The sequence below is a fragment of the Suncus etruscus genome, chromosome X, assembly GCF_024139225.1.
Source record: "Suncus etruscus isolate mSunEtr1 chromosome X, mSunEtr1.pri.cur, whole genome shotgun sequence".
Taxonomy (NCBI): Eukaryota; Metazoa; Chordata; class Mammalia; order Eulipotyphla; family Soricidae; genus Suncus; species Suncus etruscus.
In genome coordinates, this window is record NC_064868.1 from 95,134,048 (window position 1) to 95,157,036 (window position 22,989).

The following is a 22,989-nucleotide window of genomic DNA, read 5'->3' on the forward strand; positions in this document are numbered from 1 at the left end:
GTGTAGAGCCAGGAGTAACCCCTGAATACTGCCGAGTATGACCCCCCCAGAAAAAAAGTAAAGAAAATCCTCCATGATACTTCATGGTTTTAATTTTGGAGCCACACCCAGCATACTCAGGGCTTACTCCTGACTGTATACTCTGGGATCACTCCTGGTGAGGTCACATGGGGTATGATAGATCAAACCTGAATCAGCTGCATATAAGGCCAGTGCCATCCCCATTGTACTATTGCTCCAGCCTCCCTCCGTGCTACTTGGAATCAAACCTGAGCTCCAGTCCTAATTTTGGTCCCGATTCCTAAGTCACAGAACCTCCATACCCCTCCATGTCTCTCCATTCAGGCACACATTGTACAGCGGTGCACACGCATAGCTCCTAGGCATGGACAGGTCTCAGGAGCACAGGCTACCATGCAGCTTTTCTGCTGCTGCTTCTGTTCCCTGGCTTGACCCTCTGGAATCTTTCAGCTCTAGTTTACTTATGCTCAGATCTCCAAGTGCAATGTGCAGAAAATCTGGCTTCTACCTCTGTACCACATAGGTCCAGGCATCACTGTCACCAAGCCAGGCAGAGGCGTCCCCACAAACAAGAGTAAAATGCAAAGGATTCTGTTTGGCTGGCTCACTGGTTCCTTTGCTTTCTAACTTCACTGCTTCTCATTTGTTTATCTACCTGTTCTATATCATTCTCCCCATGTTTGTGAATGGCAGAGATCATAATCACTGCTGTAAATTCTTCTTTTTTCTACTGGTTTTTGGGCCCCACCCGGCAATATTCAGGGATTACTCTTGGCTCTGCACTCAGAAGTTGCTCCTGGCAGGCTTGGGGGACCATATGCCATATATATATTATATATATTTATATATTATATATAAGTGTATAGTATATATGGGAGCTAATACATCTTCTGTTAGATTTCTTTTCTCCTTAAGTTTTAATTCTAAAATGTTATCAACTTCAAGAAACAGAAAGAATCCAATCAACTCTTGAATCTTTCACCTAAGCTCACCAATTGTTTATTACTATATTGATTCTCTTTTTTCCCATACACATTTTTTGAACTATTTAAAAGAAAGTTGTAAACATTATGTCACTTAACCCCAAATACTTCAGCATGCCACACTTAAAAATGCTAAAAATGACATTACTTTTCTCTATAACCACAGCATGCTAGTATGAGCAACAAATAAAATATTGATACAATTTTATCTAATATTTATTTTTTCTGTTATCACAATGAAATCCTTTACACAGGTTTCCAATCCTAAATCTAATAAAGTTCACACCTTGTACCTACTTTTATATTACTTTAAAATCTCCTTTATTTTCTTTTTGGTGGGCGAGGGGAAGTCATACCTGTCAGGTTCAGGTCTGTTACCAGCTTAGTGCTAGGGATCACTCCTAACAGTGCTCAGGGAATCTGTAGTGTCCATTGTGGAACCTGGAAATCTAGTATTCAAAGCATGTGCTAAAATCTATGGAGCCATCTCTCCACCCTAAAATCGCCTCACAGGGGCTTGAGCAATAGTACAGTGGGTAGGGCGCTTGTCTTGTACACAGTTGACCTGGGTTCAATATGAAGTATCATATGGACCATATGGTCTTCCAAGTCCCTCCCAAAGTGATGCCTGAGCACTGCCAGGTGTGCCCTCCCCAAATGTTCTGATTTGGAAGAATTCCTCATGTATGAAAGTCTTGTTGAGGGATATTTCATTTAGGTTGAGGTGTTCAATTTTTTCTCAGCTTTGTGAGGTTTATTGTGGGTGGGAAATGGAGACTTTCCTGATCCAAATTCCTTTGGCTCCTAGTTTATGTTTTCTCCTAACATACATGGATTCTGCCTGACATATGTATGAGTCTATTTTTATTGCGCTTGCAACTCATACCTGAACTGGCTCTCGGGGACTTACAGTAACCATCTGTCTTGCTTCTCTGACCAGAGTGATCTGTATTGGCTGCAGTCAGCTCCAGATGGAGCCTCTGCACAGTGTGTCCTCTTGGGTTGCATATTTCTAGCTCATTGTCATAGCAGAGGCTCAAGACACTGAGTCAAACACACAAGAACATTTAAGCTTCTGTTTGGAAGTGGGATATATCAAGTCTACTCACTTTTTTAGGTTCAAAATGAGTCATTTGACAAATCAAAGACCAACGCAGTTTTCAAGGAAGGAGGGAATGAAAGTCAGGACTAAGGATGCCTTCTAGCTCATCAGCCATTTTCTATTCATTCTGAAAGAGGTGCATGATATGGGCAGGGCTAAAAGGTGAAGACCGTTTAAGAAGTTCTTAGTTCAGGGCGCCCTCTACTGCTGAGAACGTGAAGTGAAAGTTCTTTAAGGGGGGTTATGTGGCGTGTGATTTCATGATTCCTTTTTTTAGTATTAATTAGCATTAGTATTATTAGTATTATTGGTTTTTCGGCCACACCCGGTAACACTCAGGGGTTTCTCCTGGCTATGTGCTCAGAAACCGCTCCTGGCTTGAGGGATCATATGGGATGCTGGGGGATTGAACCGCGGTCCGTCCTAGGCTAGTGCACACAAGGCAGACGTCTTACGGTTTGCGCCACCGCTCTGGCCCCTATTTATTATTATTATTATTATTATTATTATTATTATTATTATTATTATTATTAATTTAGGGGACATACTCAGCAGTGCTCATGGCTTACTCTTGGTAAGCTTGGGGAACTATATGGGGTGGTGTATCAAACCTGGGTCAGCCTTGTGCAACCTAAGCATGCTACCCATTGTTCTATATCACTTGGGCTTATTTTTATTTTCATAGGACACTAGAATGGTCACCATTTCCTCTCTCTCTATGTGTTAGACTCTAAGAGTATTCCTTGTCTAGAAAAAGTGCCTTTTCAGGCCTGTCCTCCTAGTCCCACATTCTGCCAGTGTCAGAAGACCCAAAAGGTCTCCAGCATCAGCATTTTAGCCCATAGGCTGGGGATTTTTCTTTTCAGAATGATTTTATCTTGTTATGGTATTTCACTACAGTCATTATCACTATATAATTGCTACACATTACCTTTTTTGGGGGTCATACAGGAAAATGCTCAGAGGTTATTCCTGGCTCTGCCCTCAGAAATTACTCCTGACAATGCTCAGGGGACCATCTGGGGTGTTAGGGATTGAACCAGTTCCAGCCTCCTACAAGGCAAATGCTTTACACACTATCAACTCCAGCCCTCTCACCCTGTTTTTTGTTGTTTTGGGGCCACATACGGTGGTGCTCAGGGGTTACTCCTAGGTCTGCATTTAGAAATTATTCTGGGCAGGCTCGGGGGACCATAGAGTATGTCAGGGGCCAAACCTGGGTCAGCTGTGTTCAAGGCAAACACACTACCTGCTGTGCTATTGCTCCAGCCCCTCTATACCTATTTTTAAGTACCATTATCTCCACATTTCCCCCAAAGCTTCATATATTAGTTGCATCCCACTTATATCCCACTTAAATAGGTTTGTTTTATAAAAATGTTGTGAACTCTGCTACAATTATGTGGTGAAATACAGCATAGCACTTGTCTTGCATTCTTTTGTGGACTCATCCCAGAACAGTCTAGAAACACAGACATTAAGTGTACTTCTGTCCGGATATATACAAACCCATGCATATATAGATTTTGGAGAAATTTAGGTGCTGTGAGCACCACAACAAGTAATGTGATGTCTGGTCATTTTAGCAATAACAGTGAAAGGGAGGGAAGGGTGAGGGCCTAAATGTTGACAGTTGGCAGCTCTACCAGCTTCCTGTTTCTTTGGGATAGACTAGTTCCTCATTGTTTGAATGACGGTCTTGGCGTGCTCTTAGCTGAAAGATTTGCTTATCATTTAAAATTTGAAATGCCATTTTACTCTCCCAAACTGTAGAATTTCTGCTGATGAACCTGATGTCAGCCTAATCAAGATACTTTTGTATATAATATATTTTACCTAGCATCTTTTAATACCTAGCATCTTTTCTCATTGTGTTTTTTTTTGGGGGGGGGGTCACACCCAGCAGTGCTCAGGGGTTACCCCTGGCTGTCTGCTCAGAAATAGCTCCTGGCAGGCACGGGGGACCATATGGGACACCGGGATTCGAACCAACCACCTTAGGTTCTGGATCGGCTGCTTGCAAGGCAAACACCGCTGTGTTATCTCTCCGGGCCCCTTCATTGTGTTTTAACCACTTAACAATGATGTGTCTTGAAATATGTAGGTCTTTCTGCATGTACTATTTGGGTGTTTATCAGCCTCCTGAACTAACTTGTTCTTTAAAGTTGGGAAGTTCTCAGCCATTATGAATAGGCTGTCTCCCCCCCCCTCTATTTCTTTGCCTTCCTTGGGTATATTTATTACTTTTTTTTTTGTTTTCCTGGTTAATGGATTCTGAGTTCTTCAGGGATGCTTCATTTTCCCCAACTCTTCTCTTTGAGGCTTCCATTGAGTCACACTTGCATTTAATTTTCAATTTCATATATTCTTTGCTCTGTAAGATTGAGCTTATTTGTTTTGCTGGGCATGGATTTATATATTTTAGTCATTGTTTTTCATATCAGCATTTCTGTTTGGATATTTTAATAGCAAGAATTTCTGACGTAAAGCTCTTCCTGCACGTCTTTAATTTCTTTTTTATTGTGGGGGGGGTCACACCCAGCAGAGCTCAGGGCTTAATTCTGGCTCTACAGTCAATCGAAGGTAACTCCTGGCAGAAGAGAAACTGGGGACTGAACCTGGGTCAGCTGTGCCCTCTCTGCCTCTCTCCCACAAGCCCCTTCTGACTTTATAGAAACTTTGTACTGCGGTAGTGCACACTGCATGTGTCTTGCTGATTTTGATCATAGTAACATTTTAAATTGATTGTTAGACTAACCATTTTCATTTCTACCCTACTGCCATTTTTATTTTATTAAGATAGATTGCTTAATTTTTCTTTCAAATTCATTTTGTATGGGATTAGCCTTTTTTTTTTTTTTTTTTTTTGGTTTTTGGGCCACACCTGTTTGACGCTCAGGGGTTACTCCTGGCTATGTGCTCAGAAATCGCCCCTGGCTTGGGGGGACCATATGGGATGCCGGGGGATCGAACCGAGGTCCTTCCTTGGCTAGCGCTTGCAAAGCAGACACCTTACCTCCAGCGCCACCTACCCGGCCCAGGCTTTTTTTTTTTTTGACGCTTGCTGTTTATCCAGTAGGAAATTCTGTGGTTCTTGGTTTGAAAATCTGTTGTGTTTTTTTCAGGACTTCATATACTTGGTTAGACATTGTTCTCCTGATTTCTATTCCTTTTTTGTATTTTCCATTACCTTTTGAACATATTTAACACCATTGATTCAAAGTCTTTCATATCCTTTCAAACAATGTCTCTTCTAGTAAATCTAATATCTGCATTTCCTCAGGAACAATTTTTATTTATTCTTCCCCTTGGGAACAGGACATATTATTTCTGTTTCTTTGCATCACTTATAGTTTCTGATGATGAAAACTGTCTTTTTGGAATATTATGATGGTTCTTGAAATAATATTCTAATTTTATGGGGGTGGTTGGACCAAGACCTGCAGTACTCAGATGCTATTCCTGACTCTGTGCTCAGTAGTGATTTGATGAAACTTGGGGGACCATATGTAGTGCTGGAGAATGAATTGGGGTTAGCCACATGCAAGCTAAATGCCTTACCTCTAATACTATCTCTCTAACCCCTGGAAACCATATTTTCACTCCCTGGGTGTGTTGCTGGCTGTTTATTTAGAGACTCTCTAATTCTTCTTTTTTTCCTAATTCTTCTTTATATAGAACTTATTCTTTGCTATGTGCATAGTCACTAGAGTCTCTATTCCATTATCTTGGAGGTCTACTAATTGATACATAGCTCCTTAAATTTTTAAAATTCTTCATATTTTCTCTTCAGAGGCTTCTGTTCTTGGTTGTAAGTTTTTGACTAGGCTTCAGAATTCTAAAACTTGTTATTCTGGGGCCGGCGAGGTGACTCTAGAGGTAAGGTGTATGCCTTGCAAGCACAAGCCAAGGAAGGACCATGGTTCAATCCCCCGGTGTCCCATATGGTACCCCCAAGCCAGAGGCAATTTCTGAGCGCTAGCCAGCAGTAACCCCTGAGCATCAAATGGGTGTGGCCCGAAAAACCAAAATAAATAAATAAAAATAGTTATTTTAATAGGTTTCTGTCTGCTAATAAGATTTAGTGGAGAGAGAGTAGGGATTATCTGCTTTGCCATTTACTGGGATAAATTACATTTATCTCTTTTGGGGGGTGTTTGGGTCAAACCCAGCAGTGCTCAGGAATCACTCCTGGCATTGCGCAGAGACCATTAAGGAATGCTAGAGGTTGAACTCAGGTTGATTGTGTTCAGAACAAGTTCCCTACTAATTGAACTATCTCTCCAGCTTCCCTATATTTTTTTCATATTGTGAATTTTCAAAATTTTTATGAATTTAAATGTTTTCAAAATGTTATTATTTTTTATATTTTTCTGGTCTTATTTGGCTTCTTAAATTTCAGGCTGAGATTGTTCATCAGTTTTGAAAAGCTCTCAACTAATATCCATACAAATATTGCCTCATTGCTATTTCCTTTCATTATGGGACTTCAACTCTAAATATGTCAGGCTTTCTCTAAATACTCCATATTCTTACTTTCTTCTTCATTTGTCTCATCTTCTGAGTGCCATATCTAGTCATTTCTTCAGCTGTATCTTCCAGGGGTTGGAGAAATAGGTAGGGTGCTTGCCTTGCATGCAGTGGATTGGGTTGAATCCCTTAAATCCCACCCAGAGTGATCCCTGATTGTAGAGCAAGGAGAAAGCATCTGAGTACCACCGTGTGCCCCCCCCCCAAATAAGCGCTATCTTCCAACTGACTAAATTTTCTTTGCTCTGCTTAATCTGCTGTTAAGTCTTTTGTTGCTTCTTAAATTTCAATAATTAAAATTTTCATCTCTAAAAATCGCATTTCCCCAAAAACTGCTTAAAATGTTTGGTTGATTTGTCACTAATTTTTATTACATTTCATTAAACATTGTTGTGTAATTATTTTATGATATGCAGCTAAAATCTTCTGATGTTCTTCAGTTCTGAATCTATGTAGTTTGTTTTGTTTACTTGTAGTCAAGTTGGTTTATCATCTTGAGCATTTAATAATATGTTTATGATCATTTATTGTTTTTTGTTTTTGGCCACACTTGTTTGATGCTCAGGGGTTACTCCTGGGTAAGCGCTCAGAAATTGCCCCTGGCTTGGGGGGATCATATGGGACGCCGGGGGAACCGTGGTCCTTCCTTGGCTAGTGCTTGCAAGGCAGACATCTTACCTCTAGCGCCACCTCTCCGGCACCAATATGTTTATGATCTTATTTTAACTTTTGGACATATAGCTGGAAGAGTTTCGTGCTTAGGGACTTTGTGCTCAGGGACTCTTGGCTCTATATCATGCCAGGAATCAAACACACATCAGCTGCACGTAAGGCAAGCATCTTACTAGCTGTACTATCTCTCTGGCCTATTTTTCAATATTTTTGGCTTTTGGGATCACATTTTTTGGTTTTCAGGGCTTATTCCTGGTTCTCTTCTCAGAGATCACACCTGGAAGTGATTGGGGGACCATTTGTGGTACCAGGGATCAATGTGGGGTCAGCCAGCTACAAGGAATGTGCCTTAACCCTTGCCCAATATCCCTAGTTCCTAGTCTTGTCATTTTAATGTGAGAATCACAGAGACATGCGTTGGGAGTGCTTTCTTCGAAATGGGAATAGTTCTTACACATGCTAGATTGAAATATTTACCTGCAAATACTAAGGATTCTTCACTTAATGCAGATATTTCACATTCAGTGCTCCTTACATATTATTCAAAGCCAAATTTCTTTTTTTTTGGGGGGGGGATACCCAGAGGTGCTCAGAGGTTACTCCTGTATTTGCACTCAGGAATCACTCCTGGTGGGCTCAGGGGACCATATGGGATGCTGAGGATAAAACCCAGATTGGCTGTGTGCATAGCAAGTACCCTATCCACTGTACTCATTCTCTGGCTCTTAAGCCTCTCTTTTTATTGTTATTTTCTTTGGGGGACATGCCCACTGATGCTGGAGGGCCAGTCTCAGCTCTGTGATATGGAGGTTACTCCTATAGGTGCTCAGGGATCCAAGTGGTATCAGGGATGAACTATGGTCTAGACAGCAGGAAACCAAGTGAAAAGAGATTGTATTAGCGTTTGAGTAGGGTCATATTATGGCTAATTCTTGATAAAAAGAAGATGAAAGATACCACAGAAATGAACTATCAATTTTCCCATTACTTAAGGGATAATAAGACTTTATGTCATACCATATAATAAATACATTTTGTTAGCTTCTCCAGAAAACTCATATCTGGGGGGAAAGACTGTATTACTGAATTGTTTGATGAATTATTTATGGAATTGTTTACTGGATTACTGAATGGTTTGAGAATCTAAGCAGTTTATAGAGTATATTCATTATATACTTGGCAAACAACTTCCATTTATCTTTTACTTTTTTGGGGCCACACTCAGTGATAATCAGGACTTACTCCTGGCTTTGCACTCAGGGATCACTCCTGGTGGATCCCAGGAATCTAACTTGGGTCAACTGTGTGCAAGGCAAGTGCACCTCCTTGCAAGTACTATCACTCCAGACCTTAACTTTGCTTTCTTCACCTCTCCTATTCTTGCCATCACTGTGGAGGACATCAATATCTAAGAATGCCTTTCCAATTCTTGGTTCTACTCTGCCCATTCCTGAGATAATAGAGCCTATCGTGGTATCAAAGTGTGCTCCCAAATGACTTTAACAGTGTCCTTGTGGTTTGGAGAAGTGTGCTATTTAGAGAGTAGCATACCTTCACCTTTCCATTCTGAAGAAACAGAGTCCAATTATGGCCATCCTGACTGCTGGAAAGAACAAACTCCTTCACATACATGCTGGTAAGAAGAGACTTCACTCCTTGGGTGGTTATTCCTGTAACTTTCATTGTTTTCTTGAAGTCCACTTGAAGCCACTGGTTTGCATTATTCACCTAAGAAGTTAATTTAAGTACAATATAATTGTTACTCAGGTCAAATCTTAACAATATAACTAACACTTACCACTTTATATTTTTGGCTGTTTGGGGAGATCTCACCTGGTGGTCCTCAGGGCTTACTTCTGGCTCTGTACTTGGGGATCATTCCTAATGATGTCATTAGGAATCATTCCTATGGTGTCAGAATCATAACTCATTGCCACACTCGATCGGATAAAAATGTCCTTATGAAATTCAATATCAATGAATTATGATGTCACAATCTCGGCCTGATATGGATATATAAGGGCTTTATGGGATGCTGGGAATTGAATATGGGTAGGCCTCCTGCAAGGCAGTACCCAACCCACTGTACTATGTCTCCAGCCCTACTAATCTGTATCTTAATGTTCTATTAAATCTCCCTTATTAAATTCTAAGCCATTTAATAGATGCCTATCAAATAGTTGCTGAACGAATATACAAACCATATATAGAGTGACTAGAGTGTTCAAGTATGGCAGTGTGAAATAAAATCTGTTTTGTCAAAGATAATCCTGGAGGAATAGAAATAATTAACTCCATTCGCACACCCCCAACAATTTTCAATCACTGCAGGAACTCTATAAGACTGTGACCCTTTCGTTTGAAGCATGGAAAAATATGCAGAGGCCTGGCTATTAGGGTTTCTCTTTAAAACTCAACCTCAGTTCCTACAATACCCTCATAGAATAAGTCCAATACTGCATGGAGAGATCATGCTTCCAGAAAGTTTTATGAGGAACCTTTCCCTCCAATAATATATGAACTAACTTCCACTCAACATCTGGGGGCTTTCTGCCCACAGTCCACCTTCCTTTACATCCTTTTGGGAAGAACTAAAAAGCAGCAAACAGCCAGTCAAGGGCTTCCTTTAAGCATCTGTAACTACCATCATCTCTCTGGGGAAGATCAATGACAAACCCACTGCTCTTACCTGGGGTCTCCAGGCGTTGGCTCTTCCCTGGAGATGAAGCCGGGCATGTGAGGGAGACCAGGTAGCAAACATATTGCTGAAGTAGGATGAGGCAGTAATCTGTGCATCCGATATTGCATTATTTTCCATCCCCAGGGGCATGCTGCAACCTCAGAGAAACGAGAGGACAAGCCATCACAGGAACACGCTTTGCTTTCATTCCTTCTGTTCACCATACAGCAGTTTTGGGCTTTAGCTTATGTACAGCTGTCAATAATTTATTATTAATTACTATTGTTCTAATTTTCCCTTGTTAGGTTTCCCAGATATGGGGCAATCAAGATCTCTTCAGCCAATTTGTAGCTGGGGATCAAGCTAGGGACCTCACACTTCTCTGGACCTTTTTTTTGGGGGGGGATTTCTAATGGCTGGGCTGTGGGGACCACCTCAGCATGTGTTCAAGGCTTCCTGTGTTAAACAGTCTTGTGATTGAAGCCGCTGGGTCACCTTGTGAGTCTGCACTGTCACATGCTTCCTTTCTGCTCATGTGACTCAGATCTGTGACTTCAACTCGCCTTGTTCCCTTTAGTGTAGGAGGCAGCTGCCTCTAGGACTCCCAGAGATCAGCTGCCTGAGTCCTGCATTTAGTTAGTACTATGCTGTATTTAGCAGTAAAACTGCCCCAGTATTTAAAAAATTGAGGATGTTTAGTCTACTCATGGCAGAGGAGGGAAGGGCAGGGATAATTTGGCACTTACTGTTTAAGTCACAGCCCATCAACTCCATGCGAAGAGTACTCCGTATGCTAAAATGTGTTGGGTGCAAACGAATATATCGAGCAATGATTGGAGGGTTGAAAATATTCTGCTTTATCCCAGAGGCATCTACATTGCCGAAAAAGACCTGTAGAGAAGATTGGAATAGACACAGAAAGTGAGGATAACAAGGAAAATTGACGAAGCAACATTCCCTCAAATGCATCTTCCCTCTAACCTTGCTTTGTGCATTTGTCAACAGTCACTGTGTACTAGTCAGAGACTTGGGAGTGGCATCCATAAAGAATAAAAGCAATAGGAAAACTGGAATAAGGGGCATTAGCTCTGAGGCGGGTAAACAAATCTTGTACTTTGTGAGCCTATAAAAGGTTTAATGATCTGGAGAAGGTCAAAGAAAGTGAAACAAGGCTGCCACCCTCACATCCAGAGGCTGGGGGCGGAAGCACAAAGCACAGACAGCACGGATTCAGGAAGAACAGTGAATCTGTGGGTGGAAGTCTCCTCCATTTGGCTTTTGGCTCTGCAACAGCAGAAAACCTAGTGAGGGTGTCATTAAGCATCTAAGAAAACTACATAGGAAGTGAGTGAGGGAGTGAGGGAGGGAGGAATGAAAGGAGAGTTCAGAAGCATATAGTAACTTTTGTACACATTGGGAGCACCTCAAGCAAGGCTTTTTTAAAATATTTTTTATTTTGACCAAAGTGAATTACAAATCTTTCACAGTAATATTTAGGTACATAGTGACTTTGAATCAGGGGTATTCCCACCACCAGTGTTGTCCTCCCTCCACCGCTGTTCCCAGCATGCATCCCTTATCTCTCTCCTTTGTTCCCTGGGCTGCTAGAATAAGTGGTCCCCTCTGTCTAACTTGTGTAGATTGGGTATTGATTCTGTTGTCATTGGCTTTGAAATTGGTGTTTAAGTCTGATCATTTTTTTAATTTCTACTCAGTGTTCATATGCGTGTTTGGTCTTGGTACCATCCATTATTTTCTGCTCAATTTATGAGGCAGAGTAAGATGATTCAAGTTATGTGGTTCTGTTGAAAGGAAAAAAGGGGCAAAAATCAAACAAACAAAAAATGGGAGGAGTCCATAGAGGTTATAAATATCAATTTAAGAGGAGAAGGAAAAAGGAAGAAATACGTAACAAAAATACAAAAACAAAGACAAACAACAAAACAAAAACAAAATAAAAAACAAAAAATATCAAACAAAAAAAGAAAAGCACCACAGCAATAAAGACAACAAAACAATTACCATGATCCCGAAATAAAAACAAAACTGAAAACAAAACAAAAAATGAAAGAAATAACAACAAAAAAATTTTTTTACATAAGCATAGTAAATATTGGGGAAATTAGAAAGGAAATTCCCTTGGCCTAAGAGATAGAGGTTTTCTCTGCCCTTGAAGCATACTGTCATGGAATGACTACAGACTCTATAATGCTCTTTTACTCTTCCCTAGGTCTTTTTGTGGGCTAGGAAACTTTCCGCTCAGTTCATGGATGATAAAACCAGGCCTCTGGAACTAGAGATCGGTATGCCTGGGGTCACAGCAGCCCCTTAGGACCCAACGAGTTCACCCGCAATGGCCTGCATGGGTCACACCACACAGTCAGCCTTCTGCCAACGGGAAGCGGTAGGGAGGTGGGGAGAAAGTGCCAGCGAGTCCAACAGCGAGGACGAGTGGAGAAAATGTCTGACAGGGAGGGGAAGAGTCCTGGGGAGAAAATGTCTGACAAGGAGGGGGAGAGTCCTGGGGAGAAAATGTCTGACAGGGAGGGCGAGTTGTCCCTGGGAGAAAATGTCTGACATGGTGAGTCCAACGCGAGGGACGAGTGTCCCGGGGAGAAAATGTCTGACAGGGAGGGGGCGAGTCCTGGGGAGAAAATGTCTGACCGGTAGGGGGCGAGCTGTCCCGGTGAGAAAATGTCTGACAGGGAGGGGGCGAGTCCTGGGGAGAAAATGTCTGACCGGTAGGGAGCGAGTTGTCCCGGGGAGAAAATGACAGGGAGGGGGCGAGTTGTCCCGGGGAGAAAATGTCTGACAGGGAGGGGGCGAGTCCTGGGGAGAAAATGTCTGACCGGTAGGGGGCGAGCTGTCCCGGTGAGAAAATGTCTGACAGGGAGGGGGCGAGTGTCCGGGGAGAAAATGTCTGACAGGGAGGGGGCGAGTGTCTGGGGAGAAAATGTCTGACAGGGAGGGGCGCCACCAGGCCAGACGGGGATGGCTTCATGGGGGAGGGGCCAGCATTGGGACTGAGAATGAGGCGAGGGCCACCCCCACAGGATCAGCGAGCCTGGGGCAGCGAAGAGCGACGAGTAGCCCCTGAGCCTGCCGGGTGTGACCCCCAAACCCGAAAAGAATAGAAAAAACAAAAGCCACTTTTCGAGCGAGGAAGGAGAAGGGGCGGGAAAGGAGGGCACGTGTTACTGGCCATGGCCCCGTGCCTTCCCAAGCGAGGAAGGAGAAGGGGCGGGAAAGGGGGGCACGTGTTACTGGAAGCGAGGAAGGAGAAGGGGCGGGAAAGGGGGGCACGTGTTACTGGCCATGGCCCCCTGACGCATGGGCCAATCGGAACAGCGAGAGCTCCTGGCAGGCGGGACGAAGCCTACACCCCAGCCAATGATTAGTGAGCGTCCCAGCTCGTATTCTAGGGAGCCAATGAGGCGTCAGACTGTCCGCTAAGTGCCCGCCCCACCTCGCCTCAACTTCTTTGGCGCCAATTCCGGAACTGAGGCGACAGAGGCGACGGAGGCGACGGGAGACGGTGTCCCTGCGTTTTCCGCTCTTCTCCTCAGTGCAGCTCGGAGGGGTTTGGCCTCCAGGACGGACAGAGAGACAAGGTGTGCCTGCCCCACCCAGCCCACCGCTTTGCTCTGATCACCATGCAACGCAGCAGCAGCCCGTGGAGCAGCAGAGTTCGACGGGAAGGCGGCCGCCTTCCCAGAGCCAGCGTGGAACCAGCGCGTCCCAGTGAGGCCGAGGCCAGTGCGGGTCGACGGCATCGACGGCATCGACGTCGCCGCCGTCGCCGACATCATCGCAGCGCTGGGCGCCCTGCGAGCCCAGAGAGTCCAGCGATGCCTCGTCGTCGTCGTCGTCGTGGTCGCATCGCAAGCTCAGAGAGTCCAGCGAGCCCGGTGCCTCGTCGTCGCATCGAAGGTGACACCCCGAGAGCACGAGGGAGCACCCCCAGAGCTAGCGCGAGCCCAGAGAGTCCAGCGAGCCCGGTGCCTCGTCGTCGTCGTCGCATCGCGAGCTCAGAGAGTCCATCGAGCCCGGTGGCTCGTCGTCGCATCGAAGGTGACACCCCGAGAGCACGAGGGAGCACCCCCAGAGCTAGCACGAGCCCAGAGAGTCCAGCAAGCCCGGTGCCTCGTCGTCGTCGTCGTCGTCGCATCGCAAGCTCAGAGAGTCCATCGAGCCCGGTGCCTCGTCGTCGCATCGAAGGTGACACCCCGAGAGCACGAGGGAGCACCCCCAGAGCTAGCGTGAGCCCAGAGAGTCCAGCGAGCCCGGTGCCTCGTCGTCGTCGCATCGCGAGCTCAGAGAGTCCAGCGAGCCTGGTGCCTCGTCGTCGCATCGAAGGTGACACCCCGAGAGCACGAGGGAGCACCCCCAGAGCTAGCGCGAGCCCAGAGAGTCCAGCGAGCCCGGTGCCTCGTCGTCGTCGTCGTCGTCGCATCGCGAGCTCAGAGAGTCCATCGAGCCCGGTGCCTCGTTGTCGCATCGAAGGTGACACCCTGAGAGCACGAGGGAGCACCCCCAGAGCTAGCGCAAGCCCAGAGAGTCCAGCGAGCCCGGTGCCTCATCGTCGTCGTCCTCGTCGCATCGCGAGCTCAGAGAGTCCATCGAGCCCGGTGCCTCGTCGTCGCATCGAAGGTGACACCCTGAGAGCACGAGGGAGCACCCCCAGAGCTAGCGCGAGCCCAGAGAGTCCAGCGAGCCCGGTGCCTCATCGTCGTCGTCCTCGTCGCATCGCAAGCTCAGAGAGTCCATCGAGCCCGGTGCCTCGTCGTCGCATCGAAGGTGACACCCTGAGAGCACGAGGGAGCACCCCCAGAGCTAGCGTGAGCCCAGAGAGTCCAGCGAGCCCGGTGCCTCGTCGTCGTCATCGCATCGCAAGCTCAGAGAGTCCATCGAGCCCGGTGCCTCGTCGTCGTCGTCGCATCGAAGGTGACACCCCGAGAGCACGAGGGAGCACCCCCAGAGCTAGCGCGAGCCCAGAGAGTCCAGCGAGCCCGGTGCCTCATCGTCGTCGTCCTCGTCGCATCGCAAGCTCAGAGAGTCCATCGAGCCCGGTGCCTCGTCGTCGTCGTCGCATCGAAGGTGACACCCCGAGAGCACGAGGGAGCACCCCCAGAGCTAGCGCGAGCCCAGAGAGTCCAGCAAGCCCGGTGCCTCGTCATCGTCGTCGTCGCATCGCAAGCTCAGAGAGTCCATCGAGCCCAGTGCCTCGTCGTCGCATCGAAGGTGACACCCTGAGAGCACGAGGGAGCACCCCCAGAGCTAGCGTGAGCCCAGAGAGTCCAGCGAGCCCGGTGCCTCATCGTCGTCGTCCTCGTCGCATCGCAAGCTCAGAGAGTCCATCGAGCCCGGTGCCTCGTCGTCGCATCGAAGGTGACACCCTGAGAGCACGAGGGAGCACCCCCAGAGCTAGCGCGAGCCCAGAGAGTCCAGCGAGCCCGGTGCCTCATCGTCGTCGTCCTCGTCGCATCGCAAGCTCAGAGAGTCCATCGAGCCCGGTGCCTCGTCGTCGTCGTCGCATCGAAGGTGACACCCCGAGAGCACGAGGGAGCACCCCCAGAGCTAGCGCGAGCCCAGAGAGTCCAGCGAGCCCGGTGCCTCGTCGTCGTCGTCGTCGCATCGCGAGCCCAGAGAGTCCAGCGAGCCCGGTGCCTCGTCGTCGCATCGAAGGTGACACCCCGAGAGCACGAGGGAGCACCCCCAGAGCTAGCGCGGGCCCAGTGCATAGTGAAGGTCGAGGTCGTACCCCCAGAGCTCGGGAGGGGCCAGCTCGTGGCCTGGAAGGAGGCAGCCCCAGAGCCGGCCCAGCCCACCGTGGGGTGGGGAGGCAGAGAGGAGCCCCAGAGCCAGCTCAGCCCGTGGGGTGGGGAGGCAGAGAGGAGCCCCAGAGCCAGTCCAGCCCTTCGTGAGACCCCCAGAGCCAGCCCAGCCCGCCGAGGGGAGGCAGAGAGGAGCCCCAGAGCCAGCTCAGCCCGTGAGGTGGGGAGGCAGAGAGGAGCCCCAGAGCCGGTCCAGCCCTTCGTGAGACCCCCCAGCGCCGGCCCAGCCCACCGTGGGGTGGGAAGGCAGAGAGGAGCCCCAGAGCCGGCCCAGCCCTCCGTGGGGTGGGGAGGCAGAGAGGAGCCCCAGAGCCGGCCCAGCCCTTTGTGGGACCCCCAGAGCCGGCCCAGCCCACCGTGGGGTGGGGAGGCAGAGAGGAGCCCCAGAGCCAGCTCAGCCCGTGAGGTGGGGAGGCAGAGAGGAGCCCCAGAGCCGGCCCTGCCCACCCTGGGGGTGGGGAGGCAGAGAGGAGCCCCAGAGCCGGCCCAGCCCTTTGTGGACCCCCAGAGCCGGCCCAGCCAGCCGTGGGGTGGGGAGGCAGAGAGGAGCCCCAGAGCCGGCCCAGCCCTTCGTGGGACCCCCAGAGCAGGTCCAGCCCGCTGTGGGGTGGGGAGGCAGAGAGGAGCCCCAGAGCCGGCCCAACGCACCGTGGGGCCCCCAGAGCCGGCTGGGGGTGTGGTGTGGAAGGAAGCATCACTGAGGGCGATGCCCGGCAGGTCACGAAGGAGGTCGTGTGGAAGGAGGCGCTGCACGTCGCGAAGGAGGTCGTGTGGAAGGAGGCGCAGCTCGTCGCGAAGGAGGTCGTGTGGAAGGAGGCGCAGCTCGTCGCGAAGGAGGTCGTGTGGAAGGAGGCGCAGCTCGTCGCGAAGGAGGTCGTGTGGAAAGAGGCGCTCGTAGCGAAGGAGGTCGTCGCGAAGGAGGTCGTGTGGAGGGATCCCCAGCACGTCGCCTCAGCAGGGCTGGTGCGGGCCCAGCTCGTCGTGGCCCCAGAGCCAGAGCGGGCCCAGCAAGTCCAGGCGAAGGCCGTGCTCATGCTCCCAGAGCCGCCGACGCCCCAGCCCGTGGTCGCTCTGACCATCGTGGTCGGCCTCACAGCTCAGCCACCGGGCGAGGAGCTCCGGCCACCGGCGCCAGAGCCAGCCCCAGCCCCATCACCTCCATCGATGGCACCCACGCCACCGCGAGCTCCAGCGCTTTGGTGCTGTCCTCAGAAGTCCACGAAGGAGAGCGGGTCAGGCGCCGCATGCCGCCAGTGCGTGCACGCCGAAGAGGCCTGCTCTTCTCCGTGAGTCGTGTGGAGAAGCAGCTGCGGGAGGGCCACTACGCCCAGCGGCTACGCCACTCCGCTGCCGTGTTCCTGGCTGGCGTCCTCCAGTACCTGGTGGCCCGTGTGCTGAAGCGGGCCAAGAGGGAGGCCCGCAAGAGGGGCACCAGGTGCATCGTCCCCGAGTTCGTGGACCTGGCCATCCACAACGACCCGCAGCTCAGCCGCGCCTTGGGCCCTACCACCACCTCCTTGGTGGACTACGACGCCTGAAAGCGAGCAGCCCGGCCTTCCCCAATCAGTTTAGGGCCTGCGCGTCCTTCCACCCCAGTGGCCTGGGGGAAATGTTGGAAACCAATAGAGTGTTGAAAGAAACCCGAGTGCGTGTTTCAGTCCACCGGCGGGCCCACTGGGCCTGGGGTATGGCGTGGGGAGGCCTTCCTCCTGGGCTGGCGGGAATCCTCTGCACCTGCCGTGTGTGAGGGTTGGCGGGAATCCCCTGGGCCGTGCCTGAGGGGTGGCGGGAATCCCCGGGGCCCTGTGTGAGGGGTGGAGGGTTCTGGTCTGGAGGCGAGTGGAGCTTCTGGTGGGAGGCATGAAGGGCGAGGGCGCTCCTGGTTGGGGTCCGGACGAGGCGGGAGAGTGCAGTGGGGGTGCCGAGGGGAGAGGTGAGGCAAAAGTGCGAGGGGGCTCCTGGTGGGGGGTGGGAGCGATGCTGGGGTGCAAGCGAGATGAGAGTGGAGACGACTCCTCTATCAGCTCAGCGCCCAGTGCCAAGGCCGAGGCCCGGGGGGTGTGGGGTGTGGGGGGAGAAGCTGGTGTTCCCCATCACTGCAGAGCTCAGGGCCCCTGCCTGCCTGACTGCAGCGTGGAGAGATGGGGTGGCGCCACCGAGCCGAGCGTGTGGCGGCGGGCTCGACTCGACGGGACGGGACCCGACCGAGGGACCGACCGACCGAGGGAGGGCCTGGCACAGCCGCCCGTCCCGGGCGTGGGGCTAGGTCTCTGAAGCCAGCACCCAGGCTTGGCGGGTGGGGCGGGTGTGGGGAACCAGGCAGCAAAGTGCCAAGTTGGAAAGACAGTCGTCTGCTGTGACCGGGCCCCCGGGAGCGGCTGAGCCCAGCTCCTTTGGACAGCACACGGTCAAAGGCCGGCGCCAGCCAGCCAGCCAGCCAGCCGCCCACAAAGCGAGACCCCAGCCCGGCTCGGTGAGCATGGGCTCAGGCAGCGCAGGCCTCGCCTTTCCTGGAGCACCAGGCCGGGCCCAGGGCTGCCGCGAGACCGGGCTGGGCGCCACCCCCGCCAGGCCCGCCCCCTCCGCGCCCGCCGCGGCCCCGCTCCCTGCCAATCGGCAAGGCCAGCGGCCCGCGGGGCGGGCGGGACCAGGCGAGCGGGCGCTCGGAGAGGCCAGCCCGCCGCGCGCGTCCCTCCCTCCGCAGCCCGGCACTCCGTCCGGGCCTCCCATTTAATGACTTTCATAAGAGACCATGTGTCAGTGCTAGGGGCTCGTTTGGTGAGTTTAATGGGCTTCTACTGAATTTTTTAAATCTCATTTTCTGTGCTCTTAATGGGCTGCCAGTACTGTGAAATTTGGGGATGTCTCCAGCACAGCTGGGCCACTTAGATGCCAGCAAGCAAGTGTGGGTGGAGTTCTGGGCCTTGCAAACCCCCCCCCCCCCCGAGGACTCAGCCAGCTCCCATCCCCAAAAGGCTCCAGAGATTAGGGTCCAGAAGCCGGGCCCTTCCTGCCTTGGCTTCAGCTGTGATCTTTCTCAACAATCCATCACGGAGCTGGGCCATTTACAATCTATGAAAGGCTTTTTTTTTTATCCAGGAAAACTGGGGGTTGGAGGCAGTCAGCAGGATAAAGGGACTAGGGCACAGAGTAGGCAAGCTGGAGCAAAGGATTTGGTCCGCAATTTGACTTTTAAGGACTGAGTTAAGAATGACTTTTACGTGTTTAAAGGTGCGCCAACAGGGCTCAGGGATAGGATTCAAGGGATAAAGCACACCATTTGCCTGTGTGAGGCCTTGCGTTCCATCTCCAGCACTTGGGAGCCCCTAGCACTGACAGATGTGCTCCTATGAAAGTCATCCAATGGTAGGCCCTGAGAATGCTACGCAAAGTGACTACTTGAGACATTAAAAAGAACAAATTCTATCCATCTGGTCCTTTAAAGGAAGTCTGAGTTTCTGAGTCTAGTTAAATGACACTAGAGATCCCTAGAGTTCACATGAATTCAGAGGCTCCTAAAGCATCGCACAGTCTTTATCGAATTCCACCAGCAAAAGTCACACCCTTTGACTTATTTGAATGTGTCATTTTTGTTTCTTTGGGGCTTCCCAAGCAATGCTCAGGAGCCCAGTGGCTACACTCACAAGCCCGCTACAATCAGAGCCTTCTGGGCCAGTGCAAGAGCCCAACTATGTGGAGCTGCGTGGCCACAGCGGTGCTGTATTTCTCATCATCCAGCGGAAGCAGAGAATTCTAGCACCCTTTAGGACTCCTCCTGTTTCACTGCCACCACTCTCCTAATTTAAATAGCTTGAATGATCATTGAAAATGGTCAATGTTCTTGGGGTACAGTTGGATCTGGTGCTGTGGTTGAATCCAGGGCCTCACCTATGCATGGCATGTGGTTTACCTCTTGAGCCACATTCCTGACCTGTTTTTGCAACTTGAAAGAAAGTAAAGACAGGGACCAGAGGAGCTGTGGCACGAGTGGTAGGGCGTCTGCCTTGCATGCGCTAACCTAGGACGAACCGCGGTTCGATACTCTGGCGTCACATAGGGTCCCCCAAGCCAGGAGCGATTTCTGAGGGCATAGCCAGGAGTAACCCCTGAGCATCACCGGGTGTGGCCCAAAAAGGGAAACCAAAACCAACAGCAAAAGGAGGACAGGGGCCGGATTGTCAGCACACACCCAGCCAACCCGGGTTCGATTCCCAGCATCCCATATAGTCCTCCAAGCCTGCCAGGAGCAATTTTTGAGCACAGAGCCAATAGTAGTCTGAGAAACCAGCGACTGTGGTAAAAAAAAAAATAAAAAAAATTGAAAGACATTTGGTGAGGGGTGGGTTTGGGCTATACTTGGTAGTGCTCGGGATCCCCCCTGGCAGTGTTTGAAGGACCTTTGTGGTGCCAGACATCAAAGCTGGGCCTTCCGCATGCAGGGCAAATACCTAGCCCGGTGCACTATCTCTCTCACACACAATTCTTTTTTTTTAATTTTTTTTTGTTTGATGCTCAGGGGTCACTCCTGGCTAAGCGCTCAGAAATTGCCCCTGGCTTGGGAGCGGGGACCATATGGAATGCCGGGGGATGGAACCACAGTCCTTCCTTGGCTGGCTAGCGCATGCAAGGCAGACACCTTACCTCTAGCGCCAGCTCTCGGGCCCCTGACAATTCTTAAGTCAGTCCATCAGAAGCAGGTACTCACTAAATCCTTGGTGTTTAACCTATCTACCTCTTACCTCAGATCTTTCCCTCTGGGATGTAAGTAAGAAAAAGAAAGACGGTAGGGTAATTATGTCCTTTGAAAATGTGTATATTTAGGGGACATAGTACAGGATTAAGATAGTTGCCTTGTTTTGCATGTGCATACTGCACATTCCCTTAGAACGAAGCCAGGAGCAGTCTGAGCACTGCTACTGTTGCTCGCCAGTAAACAAACCAATGCCAACCCAAACTATAAGAGGCTGGGGACATAGCTCAGTGGAGAACATTGCTTTACACGTAGAATCCCTGGGCGGCGGGCTCCTCTCGACGGGACTGGACCCGACATACGGACCGAGCGATCGAGGGAGGGCCTGGGACAGCAGCCAGTCCCGGGCATGGGGCTAGGTCTCTGAAGCCAGCACCCAGGCTTGGCGGGTGGGGCGGGTGTGGGGAACCAGGCAGCAAAGTGCCAAGTTGGAAAGACAGTCGTCTGCTGTGACCGGGCCCCGGGAGCGGCTGAGCCCAGCTCCCTTGGACAGCACACGGTCAAAGGCCGGCGCCAGCCAGCCAGCCAGCCAGCTGCCCACAAAGCGAGACCCAAGCCCAGGCTCGGTGAGCATGGGCTCAGGCAGCGCAGGCCTCGCCTTTCCTGGAGCACCAGGCCCGGCCCAGGGCTGCCGCGAGACCGGGCTGGGCGCCACCCCCGCCAGGCCCGCCCCCTCCGCGCCCGCCCCGGCCCCGCTCCCTGCCAATCGGCACGGCCGGCGGCCCGGCGGCGGGCGGGACCAGGCGAGCGGGCGCTCGGAGTGGCCAACCCGCGCGTCCCGCCCTCCGCAGCCCGGCACTCCGTCCGGGCCGCCGGGCGCGCCCTCGCCGCCAGCCCGGAAGAGGACGGGGCAGGGGGAGGAAGGGGAAGAGAGCGAGGCAGAGGTCCGCGGCAGGATGGCGGCGTCCGCGGCCGGCCTGGGCGGCCTGGGCGGCCTGGCCGTGGGCGCGGGCGGCGGCGGCGGCGGCGGCGGCGCGGCGGCCGAGCCCGGGGACTTCCTGGCGCGCTACCGCCAGGTGTCCAGCAAGCTCAAGAAGCGCTTCCTGCGGAAGCCGAACGTGGCCGAGGCCAGCGAGCAGTTCGCGCAGCTGGGCCGCGAGCTGCGCGCCCAGGAGTGCCTGCCCTACGCCGCCTGGTGCCAGCTGGCCGTGGCGCGCTGCCAGCAGGCGCTCTTCCACGGCCCCGGGGAGGCGCTGGCGCTCACCGAGGCCGCCCGCCTCTTCCTGCGGCAGGAGCGCGACGCGCGCGAGCGGCTCGGCTGCCCCGCGGCCTACGGCGAGCAGCTGCAGGCCGCCGCCAGCGCCCTGGGCGCCGCCGTGCGCCTGCACGCCGAGCTGGGCCAGCCGGCCGCCGCCGCCGCGCTGTGCCTCGAGCTGGCCGCCGCCCTGCGCGACCGGGGCCAGCCGGCCGCCGCCGCCGTGCACTACCAACGCGCCGCGCACATGCAGCTGCCGCTGCTGCCGCTGGCCGCGCTGCAGGCGCTGGGCGACGCCGCCTCCTGCCTGCTGCTGGCGCGCGACTACACCCGCGCCCTGGCCCTCTTCACGCGCATGCAGCTCCTGGCGCAGGAGCACGGCAGCCGCCCCTGGCCGCCCGCGCCGCCGCCCGCTGCTGCTGCTGCTGCTGCTCCTGCTCCTGCAGCTCCACCGCTGTCTGCTGCTGCTCCACCGCCACCTGCTGCTACTGCAGCACCCGGGCCCGGGCCCAGCGCGGCCCAGGTCCCGGACCCCGGGCTGCTCGCCCCCAGTGTCGCCCCCGCCCTGCTGGGCGCCTTTTCCGACGTGCTGGTCCGATGCGAGGTGTCCCGCGTGCTGCTGCTGCTGCTCTTGCAGCCGCCGCCCGTCAAGCTCCTGCCTGAGCATGCCCGCACCCTGGAGAAATACTCCTGGGAGGCCTTCGACGGCCACGGGCACGACAGCGGCGCACCCCTCCCCGAGGAGCTCTTCCTGCTGCTCCAGTCCTTGGTCATGGCCACCCACGAGAAGGACACGGAAGCCGTCAAGTCGCTGCAGGCCGACCTGTGGCCTCTGCTGAGTGCCGAGCAGAACCACCTCCTGCACCTCCTTCTGCAGGAAACCGTCTCCCCCTCGGGCCAGGGCATCTGACGCACCCGCCAGGTGCTCGGCGTCTCCACACCCCACCAGACCCGCAGGAGACCTCCCCTCCCGTGGGCCTCCTCTGCTTTGCGCTGCATTCATTTCGGGCCACGGAGCGCGGGACTCTCGGGCTGCCCAAAGTAGTTTCTTGTTTGGTGTGTGTAAATGACTGCAGAACTGGAATTTCTAAAATAAGGTGAAAAGAAAGGCCACAGACTCGAGCTTATTACCTTCAGGTGTTCAAGACGTTATTAATCCTCACATTTCATTCTTGTAACGAGAGAATCGTTTCATGTCTGGCTGCTCTGTACGCGTTCCTAC

The 22,989-nt window shown here is 51.9% G+C and overlaps 2 protein-coding genes across 2 annotated transcripts in view; one reads left to right on the forward strand and one right to left on the reverse strand.

Annotated features, from left to right (window-relative positions):
• Nucleotides 1-22,989, reverse strand: part of F8 (coagulation factor VIII) — a 120,640-nt gene that overhangs the window by 2,130 nt on the left and 95,521 nt on the right. The window contains exons 23-25 of the mRNA XM_049766654.1: nt 10,735-10,879; nt 9,998-10,146; nt 8,860-9,036 (exon numbers count right to left, since the gene is read on the reverse strand). Of these exons, the coding sequence (XP_049622611.1) occupies nt 8,860-9,036; nt 9,998-10,146; nt 10,735-10,879 (471 nt within the window). The remainder of the gene's footprint in view (nt 1-8,859; nt 9,037-9,997; nt 10,147-10,734; nt 10,880-22,989) is intronic.
• Nucleotides 21,145-22,680, forward strand: F8A1 (coagulation factor VIII associated 1). Its single transcript, XM_049767436.1, has one exon. The coding sequence runs from the start codon at nt 21,145-21,147 to the stop codon at nt 22,675-22,677; it is 1,533 nt and encodes a 510-aa protein (XP_049623393.1). The 3' UTR covers nt 22,678-22,680.

Bases quoted from the DNA above. Each gene is read 5' to 3' on its own strand.
- F8A1 (XM_049767436.1), top strand. From the start codon at position 21,145: ATGGGCTCAGGCAGCGCAGGCCTCGCCTTTCCTGGAGCACCAGGCCCG.